The sequence below is a fragment of the Nicotiana attenuata genome, unplaced genomic scaffold, assembly GCF_001879085.1.
Source record: "Nicotiana attenuata strain UT unplaced genomic scaffold, NIATTr2, whole genome shotgun sequence".
In the NCBI taxonomy this organism is placed as follows: Eukaryota; Viridiplantae; Streptophyta; class Magnoliopsida; order Solanales; family Solanaceae; genus Nicotiana; species Nicotiana attenuata.
This window is the reverse complement of record NW_017676354.1, coordinates 11,721-34,209: the sequence shown is the minus strand read 5'-3', so window position 1 is coordinate 34,209 and position 22,489 is coordinate 11,721. Positions and strand designations below refer to the sequence as shown.

The following is a 22,489-nucleotide window of genomic DNA, read 5'->3' as shown; positions in this document are numbered from 1 at the left end:
GTTGGGAATTTCGTTTGGGCTGACTGATTTTGGCCCAAATTTGGTCTCCAATTAAGACCATTTTTTACTTTTTTTCTTTTCCCTTCTTTTTTTTTCTTCCTTTATCTATTTTTGTATTTTTTTTGTATTTATTTATTTTTCTGATTTTATAAAATGTTAAAACAAAGCAAAGACCTAATTACACTATTTAACTCCTAAAATTACTTATAACTCTATTTAAAGACAAATGCAATAATTAGTAATGCAAAGAACTATTTTCTTGCAATTTTCTTTACATTTTATTATAAAACTAATTAATACTAAAATTGTGAAATTAAATCCCTAAATGCCAATGCATATTTTTGGTATTTTCATATGGATTAAAATGCACAAATAAAAATGCAACAATTACCAAAGAATGCTACAAAATTCACAAAAATTTATAAAATACTAGAAAAAATTATTTTGTTTGAAATTTTGGGAATTATTGCTTAGGGCAAAAATCACGTGCTCACAAAGCTTAGGAATATGAATAAAACAATCATCCATCATGCACCTAGTCCAGCGGTGGAGGCAGCAATGAAGGATGATGCTTTTGGGAAATCCTACCTTAGACTTATATCGGAGGAATCTTGTACTAAGTTAGCTAGTATGGGGAATATTAATGCAATTAATAGCTCTAGCGCGTTTGTAACATCTCCCAGTTTCGATCCCAATGGGACGGCTGGGAATGGCCTATGTAATACTACTTAGTTTCTAATAAAATTTCCTGCTTACAACCAAAAAAAAGAGTACAAAGGGTCGGTTGGGGGCTATTTTCAGACGCTATTCTTTTTAAGAAAAGATATTAGGAATTTTTGATTGTTTAGAAGGACATTTTGGTAATTTAAATTTTAACTTTTGAGGTTCCCACTTTTATAATAACTAGTCTCTATGTGCGTGCCTCGCACGTATAACAATAGGCGCACCTAATAGTTAAGAGAAGATATGTGAATAAACTTGTTATCGGAAAAGAATTAATCTCATATAATTTATGATATTAAAAATGCTTCTTCGGCCGGGCTTAACATCCGCAGGATGGATAGGGGTTGACAGAAAAGTTGAACTCCAACACCTTTAATACATATCCGTTTGCTTGCTATCATTTATCAACCTAAAACTTAGTTTTTTTTTTAATAATAAAGCAAATACGATAGTAGACATCTTGTTCAGACTTTGCGAGAGTTCCATAATGGCAAGAGATATACAATTAAAAAACTCCTAAAGTCTTGACAACTGTTATAAATCTATGATTGATCATGCACTTAAGGTAGATTAATAAAGTGGGACACTTTCACTAAACTTATGAATCCTTGTATTAATTAATTCGAGTCATTTAGAGATAATTCACCATTGTTTAACAATATTATGTGGACTTGGTATGTGGAGCTTCACTTTAAAGAATTCAATGTCTAGCTAGTTCACCTCAGTGTTCAAAATATTAGACAGCCCTAATGAATTACGATTTTATTCAACATGAAATTATCTTTCTGAAAAATAATTTAAGCCTAATGCCAATGAATTTTAATTTCTTCCATGTTATTTTAGTCTTGTTGTGCGTTGCAAATGTGATCCTTTGGTATTTCCTTTGATATGCAGTTATGTTAGTTTATAATTATTAATATAATTATCTTATTTATAAAAATAAAATTCTATTAATGTCTGAAACTTGAAAAAAGGGCATAAATCAGATTTCAAAAAACATAAAACCAAACACAAAGTCGTTTGAGTATGCTGGATTGGAAATAAAATACCATAAAATATACATAAAAATTCTCTTGAATAACAGTCTATTGTTAGTTTCGAATACCAAAAGAAAAATACTTTAAGAAAATAAAATTAAGCCAACTTTTGTTTTTCAATTAGAATTCAAAATGGAAACTAACAGTTTTTCTTCAAAAATCTAAACTAGTTAGTTTAATTTTAGTACTTTGAAAATATTTGACAATGTACAAATGACCTAACTTCCATCCAATTCTAATGTATTTGTTCCACTTTTACCTAGAGGGAAGTTTATTAGATTTAGTTTTAGGATTCACTTTTTCTTATTTCATTCTTAACTTTATCTCTTTCATGGTTAAGTTCCTATTATAAGATAAATTCTCATTCTAACGTGTCTATTTTCAGTTGTGTCATTCCCTATAAGTTGTTGCTAAAATTAATATAAATAGTACAGGATATAAAAGTTCATCAATATTTCAAGGTTATTTTAGTCATTCAGCATTTACAATCATTATTCTAACATGTTTATTTCCAGATGTGTCATTCCCTTATAAGTTGTTGCCAAAACTAATATAAATAGCAAAAGATATAAATGTTCGTCAATATTTCAGGAATATTTTAATCGATTAACATTTAGTATAGAACATTCATGCTTTCATAATAATACACGTAAATCTTCAATCAACTCTTGGACATGTTCCCTTGATATTTGGGCGTGTTAAATTCCTCCCCAGTTCAAATTCATGTTTCTTGGATAAGTATTTCATCTAATACAACTCTTCCTCCTAATGACCCTTGTGTCCTCTTTTTATGAATTTTGTATGAATTACCTTTAATTTTTTAGTAGGATATAGAAGTCCTCATAGTGATAGACGTACTCATAATTTTGTTAGAATCCCAAAAGGATTCTACCGTTTGAAGAAACGTTTCAATCCCATTGCAGTTGTTCCTTGGAAGAATCAATGATAGGCTCGTGTTTGTATGTGTAGCTTAAATGGAAAAGAATTCCAACCTTAGGTGATTTACAATTATATCCTTAAATTATACAAATATTTAAGGCTATAAAAGTCGATCAATATTTCAGGTATATTTTAGTCGTTCAATATTTAGCATAAATTATTCGTGCTTTTATAATAATATAGATATAGATATAGATAGATAGATAGATAGATATAGACTAGTCTCTTAGTACGCGCGTTGCGCGTGTGCCCAATCTCTATAATTACAAAATTTTAAAAGATAATATAGTTATTATAGTAAAAATTACGTTGAGTTAAGTATTAATTAAAAGTTAAACAAAAAAGTATAAGTTCTTAAAATTAATGCTTGTTGATCACATTCGGCTAACTCAATAAAGAAAGAAACAATGTAAAGTTCCTAATCATTTCTATCAATATATTCAACTAAAACATTAACCTAATTAATATAAATCAGTATCGCAATAGTAATTTAGATTAATTTACTCTTTTTTTGTTGTGGAGTGAGCTTTAAGCATGCATCCAGACTCTACGTCCCGATGCATCCGAAAGTTGCCTTCTTATGTAATATGTATTCCATATATTGGCAGCAGACAAAATATGGAATACATGTTAAAAATCAGAATTAAAGTTTATTCTTTCATCAGTGTTCGGTTGATATTTAGTTTTCATATGTGTCTTTAGTCGGTTCTCATTTTATTGAAGGTAAGTCTGGTTTGATTCAAAAAGTTTCAATAGTTTATAATCTTTAAAATACTTTTATAAGAAAACAAAATAATTTGTTTAAATAAGAAACTGAATATTTTAGTTTCTCATTTTTATTGTGAATTTAAATATTTGGATTTAAAAATTAAAAATGTTGAGAAGAGATTTTTATTATGTCACCTAGGTGACTTAAATTAAAATATTTACACATCTACTATTTGCATTCGAGATAATAACTCTAACGGTTTAATAAAGCATATGTATTTTTAAATTGCTAATTGTACAATTAAAATTATTTTCACAAGAAATTTTGCAAAACAATAAGTATAAATTTCTTAGTTAACCTTTACGTTACAATTGTCAAAATATTCCATAATATATTATATAAGGAGTTTGCTATTTATTAGCACATTACGATTATATATCAAAATGAATATCGCTTATTACATAGGAATTCCGAGTTGTCATTGAAAAATGCAATGTGATTGTTTGTTGATGTCAAGTTGTTTTTGGAGTTGTAGGAGTTTTACTTTACCTGAGATGGGGGAATATCCAACTCTCAGTCAATTTTATTTTTATTTTACATAATTTTTATTTGGTAATAAAATACCTATAATTACAGAAATATATAATAAATAATATTCAATCCATTCATATTCAGATTAAATTTGCCTATCGAAAAGTTTATAGTGTCGACACGGATAAAAAAAAATTTAGATACATCTCCGATATGTATGATTTTTTGTTTTGGGAGGTTAAAATTTCCTGAACAACAAATCCTAATTATTTTCCACATAAATAGTTTTTGACTTTGTAGATATTTATGTGCAGAAGGACATAGAAGAAATATTAATATGAACATAGTTGTAGACATGAATTGGAGAGGGCATTAAAAATAAGAAAAGACTTACCAATAGTGGTTTGGAATTGTCACATCTTTGTTTTTGCCTATAATTTGATTAGTACATCTTATTTTGAATAGTAAAGTTTTAATCAATTTTGAAGTCCTAAATATTAGGACATAATTACTATGCAGTTTAAATAAGAAAAAATTTAGTAACTAAAATTATAGTTGATCTCAAAATCCTAAATATTAAAAAAATTATTAAATGACTATTTTGTTTTGTAATCTTATTGACTACAAAAGGTCTTCTAAACTTAAAAAGAGATAGAGAAATTTTAATATTCTAAAATATAAATAGAATTGAACTACAAACTTTCCTAGTTTAAGCAAAATTTTATTAACTACAAAAAGAAGTCTCCTAAACTAAGAAGAGAATGGAGAAATTTAGTGCTCCAAATATAAATGGAATTAGAAAGATTCCTAGCGTGTAGTGAAAGTTTAGGCAAAATTTTATTAACACTAATCCTAAATTGTAGGGGAATTAATTAAATTACAAAACCTAAATATTAATAAAATACTCAAATTACTATATTGTCCAAGGCGAACCACATATTTTAAAAGGTAAAAAAGGCGAACGACATTTTGTTAAGAGCCTTCGTGCTTTTAATATAGTACTAGTCTCACGATACGCGCGTTGCGCGTGTATTCTATTTCAATAATTATTAAAAAAATCAAAAACTAAGAAATAATTATGTTAAAATTATATTTGAGTTGAAAAAATAAAAGTTAAAGGATATAACTTCCTAAAAATGATGATTAATGATCATATTTAGCCAGCTCAACTAGAAAAAAAAAACTCTGCTCATAGAAGTTCTTAATCACCTCAGTTGATATATTAACTTAAAATTTACTCCAGTTTTATATTTTATTACTTCAATTTCGCAAATCATCATGCTTCTTTTTTAGTCTCTTGGCCTATTGCCAGCCATCTCTCTCTGTCTTTCTTTCTTTCATATTCTTAAAAAAAAATTAGTTATTTATTTTAATTATTGAGTGTAGTTTTTATATATTATACGAAAATCCGATGAATAGAAAAGTATAAAAAGAAATTACTAAACATTAAAAAAAATAATTAAATGATAATTTTTTCAATATGAAATCTATTTTATACAGTAAAATATTGACCAATAGTGTGCATAGGAGCTTCGTGTGTTTATCGAATCAATTAATCTAATAATTGTTATACACAATTAGATAAATTCATAATAGATACATGAAATATACTACATACGAAAAGATGAATTAGTTTTATGATCCTTGTATGTAATTAAGAACTTCAAACTCCCGTTCCTACTCATATAGAGTAAGAATCCTTTTCTATTATAAACTACCTAGAACGTATGATCTTTTTAATTAGTTAGGATACTTAACAAAAGCATATATTTCTAAGTTTTTTCCTATCCTTTTATTTCGTTAGAATTCACTTTAACTTTCCTAAAAAAATATGAAATGTCTAATTAATTAAAATATTTTATTTCCTTGTATGCGTGGGACATCAATAATTATTCTTAAATAGTAGGAAATTAATTAAATGATTAATTCTTAAATACTATAAAGATAATCAAATGACTATTTTGTCCAATGTGAACTATATTTTAAAGGGCTAAAAAAGACGAACGACATTTCGCTAAGGGCCTTCGTAGATGTAGATATAAATACATAGAGTATAGATAGATATACATAGATTAACAAAATTTTAACGGATTGATAATAGGATCTGCCTATTCAATAAGGACTTTCTAATTTTTAAAAAAATAAATAAAGGACATTCTAATTGATACTTTTTTTGCTTTCCCACTCGGTGTCCGGTACTCGCATTGGAGCCCGATTATATTCGGATTCGCATCGCGCAGGCCCTATCCGGGAGGAAGCGCTCCCTACCTAGAATTTTTCCATACTTAGGGCTCGAACTCGAAACCTCTGATTGAGGGAAGAGCAGTCCCATCTAACGCACCACATCCTTTAGTGGTATTCTAATTGATACGTCATTATAAATCCTTCCTTACTTGGTACTCAAATATGGATTTGAAAGTTGTTTTTCTAATTTATATTGTTATTTGAATCCTTCCTTACGTAGTATATTCAAATAAAGTCCTTTTGATTATAAAATGGGACCAAGATAGGACTTGTATATCCAAATCAGCGAAAAATTAATAATAACAAATTTAGTTGCTTTTAAAGTCCTAATATTTACAAGGTAAATTTGAATTATAATTTAGTCTAGTGTAAAATTTATATGTAAAGTGTAAAAAACTAAAGGCTTAATATAATATAGATTCTTCATTCCCTGTTTAAAAAATATTGTCCAATTTTCCTTCAGCTGGGAGCAGTTCCGGATGCTTCCATCTTCTTCTTTCAAAAAAGAGTGAAAATGGGTTCAAGAACCCTAATCCAATTCCCAATTTTCTCACCACCTGCTCCACCACACAACCACCGGCCAGCTACTGAAGTCCGCTTCTCCCGTTGGAACAACGCCAACGCCGAGAAATTCATCCGCCATGAACGAACTCAGAAGGAAATCGAAGACGAAATCCGCTTCCATAAACGCTTCGATTCGGCTCTCAACATTGCCAATAATTACAACCCTGCCCCTCCAGCCCCCATCACCGAAGAAAAAACCTTCAAGTCCATTGGCACTCCTTCATCTCCCTCTTCACCTTCCATCCCCGGAAAAAAATCAAAATATTCCAGGAACTTCCAGAAGAATACACACCCCGCATTTAAACCTTTTGTTAGACCGCGGAACATTCCAAAAGATTCTGGAGAAACAACAGAAAAATCAGCTATTGATATTAAAGTTGATGAAAATGGTGTTTGTTATGAATTCCCAGAAGCTCCTTTCCTGTATCAGTACAGTTATACTGAAACACCAAAGTTGAAGCCTAATAAGTTGCGTGAACCGTTAGTCTCACCATTTGGACCGGAGTCAATGCGGAGGCCATGGACCGGTCGGAAACCATTGCCTCCGAGCAAGAAGAACCTTCCAGCATTTGATTCGTTTAAGCTGCCGCCGCCCCATAAAAAAGGGGTAAAGCCGGTTCAGGCTCCTGGACCATTCCTGGCAGGGTCCGGGCCCAAGTATGTTAGGTCTAGAGAGGAGGTATTGGGAGAGCCATTGACCAAGGAAGAAATGATGCAGCTTATAGATAGTTGTAAGAAAACAACACGGCAATTGAATATAGGTATATCAGTAGAGTTTAAGTTATATGTATTACCAATGTAATAATTTTGTACATGCAAGTAAGTCCGGACAAAAAGTGGGATTTGTAATCTTAGTGTAAAATTTCTTTACACTAACTGTTGTATGTGACTTAAACTCATATCATTATGCCTTAGATTATTATTTGTTGATCAGGGTGAACTGCATTGTGTGGTAGACCTAGGGGATTGTATTTTGCTGTGAATTTGTTGTAGAATGTGAATCCTCTAAGGCAAAAAGGAGGAGAAGTAGAAGTGTTTGGACTATGAGGAAGGGCTAGTTAAAGTTTTTGCAACTTAGACCATTTGGCATATATAGTATCAGTTAATGAATCAATTGTGCTTTAATCCCATAATTTTTGGAGTCAGTTGTATGAATCATCTACATTAGTTCTTCTGATACTGAATAGAGCAGAATGGATACATTGGCACATATACAAATGGTAATTTTTTTTGTCTTTTAAGTAAGTGGTTTGACATTCTATTATGGAAACATGCAATCACTAGGAGCACATCTCCTTCTTATTTTTGCAGTCTCCTTGATCAATGCCAAGGATATGTAAATTCTCTTAGTTCTATAAATACCTAAGTCATTTTCTTATTTTTCCTGTTTGCTTTTTTCTATGGGTTTGATCGTTTGAGGAGAATGAGAGGAAATGAGGATTTTTTCCCTTTTTCCCGAGGGAGGGGGATGTGTTCTGATACACACACTGTCTCTATATCAGGATGATTTCATATTTTCTTGTGTTCAAGGCTCAAGTTCTCTTATTTTGGAATAACTCAGTTCTCATTATAAAAGCTTCTTGTGACCAAAGGTTTTCTCTTTTGTTAATTTCATTTCACTAGTGTTTGTAGTTGGAGTTACCTTAAGGTATGTATGATCTTTGAAAAGCTCGTAAAATGCTTATTTTGTATTCGATCTTCTCGATTCGTGACAAAAAGAATATGCTGACTCTGACTTTTGCTCTCTCATTGACTCTCCATACCTTTCTTATTACCAGGACGAGATGGCTTAACACATAACATGCTGGAGAATATCCATGCTCACTGGAAGCGGAAAAGGGTGTGCAAGATAAAATGCAAGGGAGTGTGTACTGTGGACATGGACAATGTCTGTGACAAGTTAGAGGTTGATGGTGTTAATATTTTTCCCCTTGCAAGTTGTTGTAACTGTTTTGTTTCTTTGGAATATTGTCACTCTCTGGTGAACATAGGTCTTTGCAAAATTAAGCTCATTGTAAATTACTTTATTCCAAGCATTGGTAATTAACCTGTCATGTTGAAGCTTGTGGCACAGAAGCTGATATGATGGGTTTTTTCCCCGTAAAGAATCTCAATAAGTCCAACACATGCACAAGATGAGTGTTGTGGGGATGTGGATGTTAAGATGGATGTGAGGTCATATAAGATTAGACAAGATTAGAAATGGCCACATTCGCTAGAAGGTGCAAGTAGCACACATTGAGGATAAAATAAGAAAGAGTCACTTGAGATGGTTTGGTCATGTCCTATATCGATCTCCAGATCCACCGATCTGTAGGTGTGAAGCCGTAGTGACCGAAGGTGTTAAAAGGGTAAGGAGATGAAGTTTTCTCAAAAGACCTACAATTTCTTGGAATCTAAGGAAAGATAGGGCATAATGGAAGAAATGATCTCTATAGGTGTTACCAATTTGTTGGGAATATGTTATAGTCATGTTAGTACATTTTCTTTGGGTTTTATACTTTCTAGGATCTTTTTAGCTCTATTTGAGATTTTTATGCCAATAGGAAATATAGAGAACTTTAGTACTTGTTAGTTTTAGCCTTAATTTTATTGTTACTTGTTACTCCTTCTGTTTCAATTTATGTGAAGCTATTTCCTTTTTAGTCCGTGCCAAAAAAGGACCCATTTCCATATTTGGAAATAATTATCTTTATGCAATGATTTATAGCCACACAAACTATTTGTGCCTCATTTTACACCACAAGTTAAAAAGTCTTCTCTTTTTTCTTAAACTCCGTGCCCAGTCAAATAAAAGGGCAGCTCGGTGCACTAAGCTTCCGCTATGCGCGGGGTCCGGGGAAGGGCCGGACCACAAGGGTCTACTGTGCCCGGTCAAATAGGTTCATATAAATTGAAACGGAGAGGTATAACATTTGCGAATTTAAATGGAGAAACATGCTCAATAAAGATTCATATAACTGATCCCTCCTTGTTTTTGACTGAGGTGTAGTTGTTGTTGTAAAGAACTTACAGATTACAATGAAGAAGTCCTCCTGACCAGATAATACACCTGCCATCCTGACCATGTCTCACATTGAAGGCTAACTAGCACTGTCGACTATACAATCTTCATATAGCTTGATTATGGGATGAGATTTAAAGTTAATCATTTTTGTTGTTTCTCTCAAGTTGAAGCTGTTGTTTTTCTGACAGACGTCTCAGGCAGTTATTTGACATGGTTTCTTTTTTGATGTCCTATATGTACAGGAAAAGACAGGTGGGAAAATTATCTATCATAAAGGTGGTTTGATATACCTTTTCCGTGGTCGAAACTACAACTACAAGACTCGGCCACGCTTTCCTCTCATGTTATGGCGGCCTGTGACTCCTGTATACCCAAGGCTGGTCCAACGAGTTCCCGAGGGTTTGACTTTAGAGGAAGCAACTGAAATGCGCAAAAAAGGACGCAATCTGATACCTATCTGCAAGCTTGGTCTGTGTTGCATTAAATTTTGCTACTCTTGATTGATTCCGACCAAAAAATCTCTCTGATAGTAAATCTTGAATGTTTTGCAGGGAAAAATGGGGTGTATTGTGACCTTGCAAAGAATGTCAGAGAAGCATTTGAAGCTTGCGAATTGGTGCGTATAAATTGTCAAGGAATGAACCCAAGTGACTATAGGAAGATAGGTGCCAAGCTTAAGGTAAAACTATTTCCGGTACTAGCAAATGCTATAGTACGCTGTGAGGTGGCTACAGGACACCCAAATTTATTTTTGGAAAAAGATAGAAGTGCAAGAAATTAATCACCTCAATGCTGTAAGTTGCTTAAGTTGCTTATCTTTCTAAACTGTAGGATCTTGTCCCATGTGTGTTAATCTCTTTTGAGCAAGAGCACATACTCATGTGGAGAGGACGGGATTGGGTATCCTCTCTACCTGACGACAAAGAGAAACCTGAGAGAAGGAAGGGTTCTAAAGTTGGTAATGCTGCCAGCACTTACCGATCATTTGAAGGCCAACTGGGTGAATCTACATCAGGAAGTCCAAGCTTACTAATTACAGAAATGAATCCATGCAATCTCAGTGCTAGCGTTTCTCCTCTGGTTGAGGAAGATGCAGAATATGTAAGAAGCAATGTTACAGAGGAAGATGGATCAGAGGGTAACTATTTGGAATCTTCCAACAAGGTTCCTTTAGATGTTAGTGCTGTTACAGCTACGGAGGAGATCAGTGGAAGTGAAAGCCCTCTGGTGGATGCAGGAGATGATAAAGGTGACAATTCTAGAATTCTTAGCGAGTGCAAAACAAGGTCGGATGATTCAGTTGTGCCAGAAAATGTGTTGAGGAGTGCTTCAGATGATGTAAACGAATGTGATTCCTCATCTTTGGTTCCATTGACTGGTTACGAGGTGCATTCTGTATCCGAAGATACAAACCAGTGCTATCAGCTGGTAAGCTCAAGTGCACCCTGGACGGAGGGAATTTTACTACTTCGGAAGCAGGCTATTGAAAGTGGGAGTGCGGTCCTATTAGATGATACTAGTTTGGATGCTGACATTGTGTACGAAAGGGCAGTTACTCTCTCCAGGTCTGCCCCACCTGGACCAGTTTTTCAGCATCGGTCTAAGAAAGTGCCAGTTCAGAGACCTGAGGGAGAAGAAACTGGTGATTTGGAGGTACAAGGCACTAAAAACTCACTAACTTCGTCGAGAAAAGAAACTGTTGGTTCAGGTAGAAGAGAAACTGCTGTTTCAGGTAGTAAAGTCAATAAAACAAAGAGTACTAGAAAGGAGAAGATGAAGGGTATTAGAGAAGATTATCTAAATGTAGTACCAAAAGGAAGCTTAGGAGTAGATGAGCTTGCGAAATTACTAGCTTAGCTTGATGAATCAAGGATCAAGTGAAATAATTCTTTTGTATAATGTCAATATGTTATGGTATGTATTCTGTAATTTTCTTGTATACATCAAGTGGACTTGTTGCCTTTTTTTCCCTTTTGTTCACGTCGGTTTATTCTGTTTAAATATTTCTGCCATTTGATATCTTGTAAACCCATGTGTAAGCTTAATTAAATGGTGAAACGACAATTTAGATGATTAAGAAGTGAAACATGATAATGAACGATATTTGGAGACTGCAATTGAAAAATAGGGATAAATCTTCATATAGCCTTCGTTCGTAAAGGGATCCATAATGCATTCACACTAGTTGTAGGTGTGATATTTTCATTGAGAATGTCCTCTCCAATTGCTTTTTATGGAACAAATCAATCAAAAAGCTAATCTCCATCTCTGGATAGATCTGTGATCAGGGCGTCCCGTCCAATTCATGTTCATTCTTAGCCGGGGTGCAGTATCTTTTCCAGAACCAATGATTTTGCCAAAGCAAATATATTTCCTCTATCGGAACCTGCTTTGTCTCGGGCAAGAGGAAGAAGATGAAGCAGCTCATGATGAGTATCAAGCCCGCGAACAAGAGAAAGATTCCATATTTGAGGTGACAGAGGGACACAAGGAAACACTGGGCAATGAGGGCTGTGAAGATCATATTGACACAGACCACCACACTCTGTCCTGCTGACCGTGTTTCCAGGGGAAAGAGTTCACTTGGAACCAGCCAACCTAAGGGACCCCAAGACCTACCATAAGCCACAACAAATATGCAGATTATGACTACAAGGAAGACACCAATTCCTTTAGGGAGCGCTTCACCTTCTCCGAACTTCAGAGCTAGAGTAACAGCAACTGCTACCTGTGGAACAAATTGTCAGTTAAGTACACTCATGTAAAGCGGAAATCTCATTTAAAAGCAGAAATTACCAAGACACAGATCATTTCAGCTCCAGCTTCAAGAAAGAAAGCTCTTCTTCCAAACTTGTCAACAAAAGCCATGGAAATGAATGTAGCTAGAACAAGTGCACCACTGGTGATAGCAGATGAATACAATGATGCTCCTGAGCCAAAGCCTAAGCTCTGAAAGATGACAGGGGCATAGAAAAGAATGGAGTTCATGCCAGTGAGCTGTTGGAATGCTGGGATTCCGAGTGCTCCTATTACCAATTGAGGACGGTTCTTCCTCTTGAGGAGGTTCCTGAATGGATTTTTTATGGCTCTGGCAGCATCACTTGCATCTTTAAGATCAGCAAACTCTGCATCAACTTTTGTGGTACCTCTAACTTTCTCCAACACTTGTCTTGCTTCCTCTAATCTACCCTGTTCTACCAGACTGTTTGGGGTCTCGGGAAGGAAAAGCCCACCAACGAACATTATTGCAGCAGGAACTGTGGCTAAGCCAAGCGATAATCTCCATCCCCATGGATGGATTTTGTCGGTTGCATAGTTGATAAAGTTGGCTATCAATATCCCCAAGCAAGTTGTGAGTTGAAAGAGTTGGTTGACTGCTCCTCGGACTTTTGCAGGTGCCATTTCAGAGAGATAGAGAGGAACTGCCTGGAAAGTAATATGTTAGTGATCGAGTCGTAAAATCCTTCAACTTCTTGTTGTTTAAGAAATAGAATTAATTGGCAGTTACCTGGTTGCCAAATCCAATGCCAACTCCAAGAAGACATCGACCAACGATGAGCATTGCAATGTTCTTTGCAAATGCATTCAGTATTGCACCAAGAAAGAAACTGACTGCTCCACAAAGTATACTGGCTCGACGGCCTTTGTTGCGGGTAACATATGAAGCACCAAATGTGGAAACAAGTGCAGCAAAGTACAAAGAGGAAGTAAAGAGTGTGAGTATCTGATTGTCATATTTACAGTAGTCTGTTTCTTGGAGATGTGCATGCTTCCTTCTGTACACTTTTGGGAAGAACTCTTTCAAGAAATCATCCATCGAAGTCACCCCGCCTGAAACCAACACAAACTTCTCTCTTGAGAATTTCAATTCAACAATGTAAGATTATTCTAGGGCCAAATCTAAATGATTAACCTGTTTTCAATGCACATCTGACCCTTTTTTTGCATATTGATTCCTAATACCTAACAGACACAAATAAATCAATTTACTACTATGTCTCAATCTCAAAATTAATTGGCATTCTCAAACATTTGAATTTACAAATGTCTTAATCTCTGATACTATATGTGGCTATCAACTAAATCATTGTGCTTTTTAAGATTTTGACCAGATTCATTGTCCTTATTTTATACCCAACCAAAAGGAGTGAAAGAGTATTGCCGTACTAATACTCATTTGGAAATAAAAACAAAAGGAAATTGCTGCCGTGTTTTCTACTTGCTAGAATGGAATATTCTCCACTGTAAATTTTCTTTTACACATCAATATTACACAAAGAAAACAGAAAACACAAAGCCATCACAATGGCTTGAATAACCCAAGGTAGATCGCACTTGTAAAAAATAGTGTAAACATAAGCTGAAAGTATTTGAGATGAGAAAAAAAAGAAAATATACTCACCAGAAACACCAAGATCATACCCAAAAAGGGATCCTCCCATGGCTGCAACAACACAAGCAAAAACAAAATACCCAGTAATCCTATACTCATAAAGATGAGCTCTTGCTCCTCCTTTGTCATCACCAAATCCTCCACCAGCCATAGCTTTAATTTACACCTTTAAAAACTTATTCCTATAGAAAATAAGAAACTAATGTACTGCTATTTATGCATATATTTACTTGATCCACTTGTATTCTGCCTAAAAGGATAATATCAGAATACTCATACCGTGGATTTCAAAACATTGATGACAGCAACGGGATCTCACTCTCCCCCATCTTATGGTCAACTATTAATGTGTAGGAAAAAAATGGCAGGTTGCTTTCTTTATTTTCCTACTATTTTTGTCGCATTATTCTCGGAGCAAGCATTGACCCAACTGTCCTGGCAATAGCGACTAATAGAAAATAGATATTGCAATGGCAGTCTTTTCGGACTACGCACTTAATACTTTCTGTTATGACTTCATTATCATTATTCACATGCAAAGATGCTTCCTTAAATCATCAAAAATGGAAAGAGTATCCTTCGGTATTGAAATAGTTATTTGTTGCTAGTAATAGAAATAGGAACCATTTAGATAAGTATAAAATTTTAAAGTAGATCATTATGTGTTTACTTGCTTTATTAGTGTGATGAACCTACCTGTCACTATTATTAAAAAGAAAAAAGTAGTTGTATTATTTGTTGGAGAAATTGATGGTGGTCTGAAATATAAAATTTGTATTGGAAGACTACGAAGAAATTGTTAGTTGGATGTAGAAAAGTCAAACAGCTTACCTTTATCCAAGTGTACCTCAAATAAATATAATATGGAACCTATATGTTACTTTAACTCTTCAAAATGGTGCGTATTGAATTCTTCAAAAATAATGTATATTTGGAGGACTTGACATGGGTGCAACAACATTTTGAAGAATCCGTGCAACATAATATGAAATTAAGAGATATGAATTAAAGCATATAACCGAAAAAATATTAAATATAAAATCATAACGTCTCAAATTTATTTATTATTACAGAGCGAGATAAGGATGCTCACTAGTGCATTATAGAGGATTTTTAGAGGATGCTCACTTTAGCTTCAAAGGTTAGTAATTCTAACAATTGATTAATTATTATAATTCACCATAGATTTAATACATAAATCTAGAGTTGTAAAGTATAAAAATTGTGGTTAAGATTAAATTTAAAAGAGTTAATTTTGAAGTTTTTGACTTTGATTTGAGGTTCAATTTTGATATAAATCACATATTTGGACTTAAAGATGAATGGGTCGTTGAGATTTGGTCTTGATTTCGAATTTCGACCGTGTAGGTTTGGATTAACTTTTTGTTGACTATTCCTAATTGGGTGAAGATCAAGGCTTTTAGATATGAGGATGATTCCTAGACTTATCTTCACTTATTTAAGTACTGTTTGACTAGATACTATTTGAGGGAATTAGGCTGTAAATAATTTATTTGCTATGTGCTCAATGTGTTGGAACGGCATGCATCCATGGTGACGAGTTTATATACAATTGACATGGTTTAAGGCATGCATGTAGAATTAATTTTATCCATGTCTTTGTTTGATTCATGTATTATTCTTTTATGCTATATTGGACCGTGAGACAACTTGATTGTTTATATGTTAGTGGTCATGTTTCGGGCTCTTGTTGAGATATATGAACAAGATTGCTCTTGTTCAAATATATGAGTAAGATTGGCTCTTGGAATAGTAAATTGCCTATTATACCTTGGTCATGATCATCTTTTTCTTAATGAATTATGCTTTGTTCTCCTTGATATATTAATATGCATTGTGCCATGTTTGTTGTTCGTTGGTTGCTTCCATGTGATTCAGTATATTGGTTCGGGTTGCCCGCCACAATAGTATTTAAGAGGATCGGGTTGCTTGTCACAACAATCATCAAATCGGGTTGCTCACCGCAATGGTATTATGTTGGATCAGATTGCTGTCATACCAGTGCTATGTACAGATGTGATATCTTGTGCTTATTTCTTGTATATTGCTTCTCCTTTGTGGAATTTGCTTCCATAGATCATACTATGTTGTTATTTCTGTATATCTTGTATACTTGTTCCCTTAGTTGTTCCTTTTTTTATGTATCGGTCTTTCTATTATTTAATTTTTCTTTCTAGTAATTTATTCGTCTTTCTACTATTTGCTTTCTGTTTATTACATGCACATGTCTATAAAGTAAGTGTTTGGTCATAGTCTCGTCGCTACCTCGTCAATGTTAAATTCAATACTTACTAAGTACATTGGGTCAGTTGTATTTATATTATACTTCTACACATCTTATGCAGATTCATGCATTGGCACCATCGAAGTCCCAGGAAATACTTAGCTGTTGACATTGGAGAAATGAGTTAGAGCTGCATATCCATTTGCAGTCCTTGAAGTCACCATCCAATTTCCTTCCTTGCTTTTTATTAGACTCAATCTATGTTGTGTTTATTTCAGACTTTGTAGAGCTTATGTACATAGTGACATTGTTTCAGGGAGTTGTTTAGTCAATTGTGATGGTTTTAGACTTATTATGTTGATTTAGGAGCTCTTACTCCATAATTATGATATTATGCTGTTAGATGGTTAATTCTGCTTCTATAATTATTGCTAAGTATTGACTTACTGATAAGTTGGTATTTTATTAATTTATCCTGTCTTTAAGCATATATTTTAACTATGTTTGAGTGATAAAATTATGTGTTTAATGTCATTTAAATCTATTTTATAGGTTCTCTGTGATTTAGAAGTGATCATGAAAAAATCAAGTGAAAACGAGTCAAAAAGACGTTGAAAAGAAGAAATCTGGAAAATGGCCTTAGATTCGCAATTGCGACATTAATATGGCAAATGCGAAGACAGCAGAGGTCGCAATTGCGACGGAGGAATCGCAAATGCGAAGTCAAAATAGGCAGTCAACCTTCGCAAATGCAAAGATCTCCATCGCAAATGCGAAAAACCTGTGCAGAGTGTCAAGTTCGCAAATGGGAACATAAGGATCGTAAATGTGATGTGCAACAGTAATCCCTGGGTTCGCAATTGCGAACTAATATCCGCAATTGCAATTATCGTGCTTCAGTTCTGGGCACTTCTGTCATTTCATATATTTTGGCCCCAAACTCTTTGATACATGACCTAGGTCATTTGTAAAATATCTTTGGCAGTCTTTGGATAGTTTTTGACACTTCTTGACAAGAGAACACAAGTTTGGAAGCTAAGGTTCTTGCACACACACTTGGGTCTTGAAGATTTGAACATTTTGGTTGAAAATTTCTTACCCATTTATGTTCATTTCTTTATTTTCTTGTTTTGTATTGTACATCTAAGTGTGTAGTATTTATTTCAATAATTGAATCTTGTTTATGGAAATATTTATATTTAAAGTGTGGATTAAATATCTTGTTGCACTTATGTATTGAACGATTTTTATTTATTATGAAGTGAGTTATTGTTTCTTGAATTATTCTTGTTCTTTAATGTTTCCAAAGGGATTAACTAACCCTAGGACTCACCCATTTACTTAGAATTAATTTTGGAAAATATAATTTGGGGTTGGGAAAGATTAATTAACAAGAGCTTGAGGCTTTACCTTCACTTTGTAGATTCTACCTAGGGATAGAATTGAACTACTTGTAGCCATAATCGGGCGTGCTTAATCTCTTAATTGTTTTAGGTATAATTCAATTAGGAAGTCTTGTTAGTCTTTGGAGGAAGCTAATACAGAATTATTCCCTGAGGCTAATTAATATAAACTCGCTCATATTTGTAAAATTGTGAAATACATTGGATCGTTACTCAAGTGTAATTCCCCGTGTATCCATGCTTGTAGCCATTGATCATTTTATTTGCTTTCTAGGTTAGTTTACATTTTCGCATTTAGTTATAATATTTTCTCAAATCTTTTCTAAGTGTTTGTCTTAGTATAATAAGTGATAGTTCTCTTACACGCCTAATCACCTACATATTGTTCTCTGTGGGATTCGACTTCGACTCATAGTTGGATAAATTATATTGCATGCGACCGTGTCCATTTACTTTTTAGTAGTGGATTTGGACGTCACAAAATTGGCACCGTTTCCGGGGAACAATTTGGCGTATTTAGGTTGTTTGAGAAGTGAGCGTAAGTGCTTTGGTCCAAACTTGTGAATATTTGTGTAATTAATTTTTCTTATCTTAGTTTATTTCCTTAGTTTTTGAAAAATGACATCATATAATGAAAATTGGTCGGATGGTAGTTATTCATACTTTGGTAACCCTTGTCCTTATTGTAGAGAATCACACTCATGGGCAAAATTATTTAAATTCTCCCGGGGGCGGATTTTGCGCACAATTTCAAACCCATTAGTGGAGTATATGTGATAATGTGGTGGTCAAAATGGCCATTGGGATATTTGTGCTTATTTTTCCTTCCTTTTCCCAAACCCCCGCTATGATGATTCTACTTTTTGTGATGACAAGTATAGGAAAATGTAAGTGGAAGAAGTTGAGCATGGTAAAAATGGAGAGTTTAAGCTCATGGTGTAATGCCTACTTGAAGGAGGAAACAAAGAGCAAAGTGCCTTGGAGGAGCTTTTGGAAAATAGTCTCCAAAATGATTTGGCGCTTGAAAGGCTAAACGCACAAATGGAAGAAATGCTTGAAGCTTTAGAGGTCCAAAAAGCCTCGAAAGTGAATGAAAGCCAAGAACCTTCCTTAGAGGTTGAATCCGAAAATCCTTCTTTGGCACTTGATCAAAACCAAGAAGAACTCTCAAATGCTCAAAATGAGAGGTAGATGCTCATATTGGAGGCCATTCTTGAAAATGAGGAGAAGAAAAACTTCGCACTCGAGAACTTAAAACAATCACTAACTCAAAATGATGATAATATCCGCACCTTGGAAAATCAAATAAAAATATTGGTTGAGGCTCACTATGCCCACCAACTTGAGAGTGTGGAAAGAGATCAAGAAGAGTCCAACTTCGAGGAAGAAAGTGAGCTTTATTTTGAGGAATCAAGAATTGAACATCCGCCAACCGACTCCATGCTTGTTAGTGATGCCAAGAAAAATATTGAATTAGAGTCAACCGGTGTAATTGAAAATATGGTTGAGATTGACTCTAGTCCGGGGGAAAAAGAGGATGTCAAAATCCAAAAAGAATTGCAATTCGAATGCTTGAGGTCGCATTCCAAGTATTTTTCAACTTTGGAATTGCATGATAATATGGAAATTGAGCCATGCAAATCCATATGAAACTGCAAAGAAGAAAAACAAGAGCCTTACATTTTGCAATTTGCATATTCAAGAAGGCAAAATGACATTCCTCACAAGAAAGCCAAAAAATATAAAATGAAGAAATTAATGCTTGGCTTGATCATCTACTTACCACCCCCTACTGCTCGTGGTCACAAGCTTGATTGCAAGTTAGGTGCCCAGTTCATATCTTCCAAGTGACAATAAAAGTGGTAAAGTTGATTCGCGTCGTGCCACGACGTTAAATGCCGCGCTTGGTGGAAAGCAACCCATCGTTTTTAAATTTTTAGTCATTTTTGAAATTTTCTTTATTAGAATATCTTAGTATATTGTTTTTAACTAATCTGCCAGGTTTCATAATTTTTGGAGTTGATTTGAGCAGGTCAGGGTTACCGGAGAGCCAAAAACCAGTAGCTGCTGGAAATTGAAGAAGCAGTGTTCGCATTTGCAAACTTGGCTGTCGCGCCCCTTTTTCCTTGCGGAGTCCGGATTTCGATATTCATTGGGAACAACTCATTTCCTTTCGGGAATTGGGTATTTGAATTTGAAGAGTCGCCACCTAACGGATTTAAGGTGCGTTAGGGCACCTAGAGCAAATAACGCATGAAACCGGTTTGCATTACCAGAGACTTAGGTAAGGGCTCGAAATAACCTTGAGGGGAAGGTCTTAGGCACCCCTCGCGGTCCACCACGATGGGTCCCGACCGAACTCAAATTACGTGAATTACTCTTATAAAAAGATAAAGCAAATATAGACAAGTTACATTCAAAACAAGGGGTAAAAGGAGTCCTAGGTTTTTTAGCCTATAGGATCACATCTGTACAATGCTTGGTAAACGTCCCCAAGTTGGAGTGCTACACATAGCATTAGCGCACAGGTCATCATATCCTTTACTACCCAATTACCCTCCCCTTAGTGGTTATAGAAGCGATTTCAATTAAACGAACTCTATGCGTGCATTACCCGTCCCTTTCTTATGGCCCTGGAGGTGTTTAGGACCTCTAATTTAGGCAGTTCTAGACTTTCCTAAGGTACTTAAAGGAGAAGAATCTAGGTGACAATCAAAAACAATTAGGACTGTCAGGTAAAGAACAATTAAGGGGGCTCACATTTACCTCCACAAATAAGCAAACAATAGCACGTCTCAAACAGCAAGATTTCAGACATTTCCAAAGGTCCTAGAGCAGGATATCTAGGTGAGCAAATAGAATGTATGCAACATCGTGTTAAAGCAAGGTGATAGATACCTAATCAGTTTGCCTACTGATTTAAGGCTTGCGGAATCTAGACAATTCACAAAAAACAAAAATGTAGTTTTACAGTTTGCAGGATTTTAGTCGCCCTACAGGCTTGCCTAGGTGTGTAACAGTGATGTCCTATGACCATGGTATCTAGTCATTGATCAGAAGTGCAATAAACTAGCAAAAATAGTTTTAACGGGCAGTTTGAGTTCATTGTGTCCTATAGGCATGCTGTCTAGGTGCAAACGTTACAGAACAATTTTATACACATTATCTCTATAGGCATGATACCTAAGTGTGGAGGCTGCTTTTTTAAAAATTACTCTTATGGACGTAGTTGCTACTGAAGAAACTAATTCTGTACGATCTAGATGCAATCATAGTATTTAGGCGAGGGTGATGAAAATTCCTAAAGCATGGTTTCTAATGCACACAAGAGAATAAACACGATTGTTAGGCAGAGTTAATGGCAACCTAGTGACAGGATTTCTAAAAAGGCGTGACATATGCAGAACTTTAGAAAGCAGAAGTTTTAGAACAAATGATATGATGCACCTATAAACATGCACAAAAATAATCCCCTAAGCATGGTTTCTAATGCAAGTAGACAATCATAATGATCCTAAGAGCATGATTTCTACCCGGTTTCTCACAATATATACAAAGACAGGATCACTTAGTTTAGCTGTTACTAGGTGAGTAAACACAAAGTCATATATATATATATACAAAGACAGGATCACTTAGTTTAGCTGTTACTAGGTGAGTAAACACAAAGACATATCATGCTGGGATTAATCAAACAATCACATACAAAAGGGGTAGCAGGGATTGGGAGCAATGTTGGTCAGGAGTCTACGAGAGGTGAGCCTTTATATAAATCCCTCCCATTTTACTAATAATCCCCAATATCTATTTACAAAGATTATTACAGACCATAAAACAAATGAATTGCAAAAATAAACTAAACTATGCTATAGGGAGCCTGAATAGGCCCAACATCAACGTGGAAAAACCAGGCCTTCAACAGTCCAAAGTGCCATATCTCATAGTGAAAGAAAGGGTATCCTCATATGTCAAAGTTCCCAAGGGCCTCAGGGACCACGGGCAGTGCTCACACCAAGGTCCTCTTTAAAGATCAACAGCTTGTGCAGTGTGGAATAGCCAGCCCCAGTGTGTCAAAGTTCAGAGGAGTCTCATGGACTCCAAAGCAATGCTGACACAGGAGGGGCAGGAACCTAGGTATTCTAAGAATTGGAGTGAGAGTGCTTTACAAGAGATAGTTTTGAGAAAATATTTTAGACTCCCAGGAAATAAGGAGCAAACAATGTCATTCAATTCTTGGGACTTAAGCAAAGGGTCCAGCAAACAAACAACATTCAGAAACAAGATCACTTAGTTTAGCTGTAACTAGGTGAGTAAACACAAAGACATATCATGCTGGGATTAATCAAACAATCACATACAAAAGGGGTAGAAGGGATTGGGAGCAATGTTGGTCAGGAGTCTACGAGAGGTGAGCCTTTAGAACAGGACAGAAGGAACATGCCAGTGGGGAAGTAGACAGACATAGATCTAATTTAGATATGGGCAAGCATGCAGACCTGCTAAAAGCAGAAGCACGTAGGTCTAATTGAAACAAAAGTAAACAGGCTGAAAGCAAGACACACATAGGTTTAATCAAACATAAGTAGACATGCTATTGCAGTAAACATATGAATTGGATAGAACAGAAGTAGACATGCTAGTAAACACATAGATTGAACAGAAGTAGACATGCTAGTAAACACATAGATTGAACA

At 34.8% G+C, this 22,489-nt stretch overlaps 2 protein-coding genes across 2 annotated transcripts; one reads left to right on the top strand and one right to left on the bottom strand.

The window, feature by feature from the left end:
* Positions 1 to 6,601: 6,601 nt before the first annotated feature.
* On the top strand, positions 6,602 to 11,721 carry LOC109220958 (CRS2-associated factor 1, chloroplastic). The gene is made up of 5 exons (XM_019385426.1): positions 6,602 to 7,508; positions 8,526 to 8,653; positions 9,997 to 10,222; positions 10,306 to 10,433; positions 10,586 to 11,721. The coding sequence occupies exons 1-5, from the start codon at positions 6,698 to 6,700 to the stop codon at positions 11,609 to 11,611; spliced, it is 2,319 nt and encodes a 772-aa protein (XP_019240971.1). The 5' UTR covers positions 6,602 to 6,697; the 3' UTR covers positions 11,612 to 11,721.
* Positions 11,722 to 11,871: 150 nt separating this feature from the next.
* LOC109220959 (sugar transport protein 14-like) lies at positions 11,872 to 14,711 on the bottom strand. Its single transcript, XM_019385427.1, has 4 exons — positions 14,157 to 14,711; positions 13,263 to 13,585; positions 12,551 to 13,180; positions 11,872 to 12,482 (listed from the first exon to the last, which is right to left on the bottom strand). Exons 1-4 carry the CDS (start codon positions 14,296 to 14,298, stop codon positions 12,039 to 12,041), a joined length of 1,539 nt encoding a protein of 512 aa, XP_019240972.1. The 5' UTR covers positions 14,299 to 14,711; the 3' UTR covers positions 11,872 to 12,038.
* Positions 14,712 to 22,489: the final 7,778 nt, after the last annotated feature.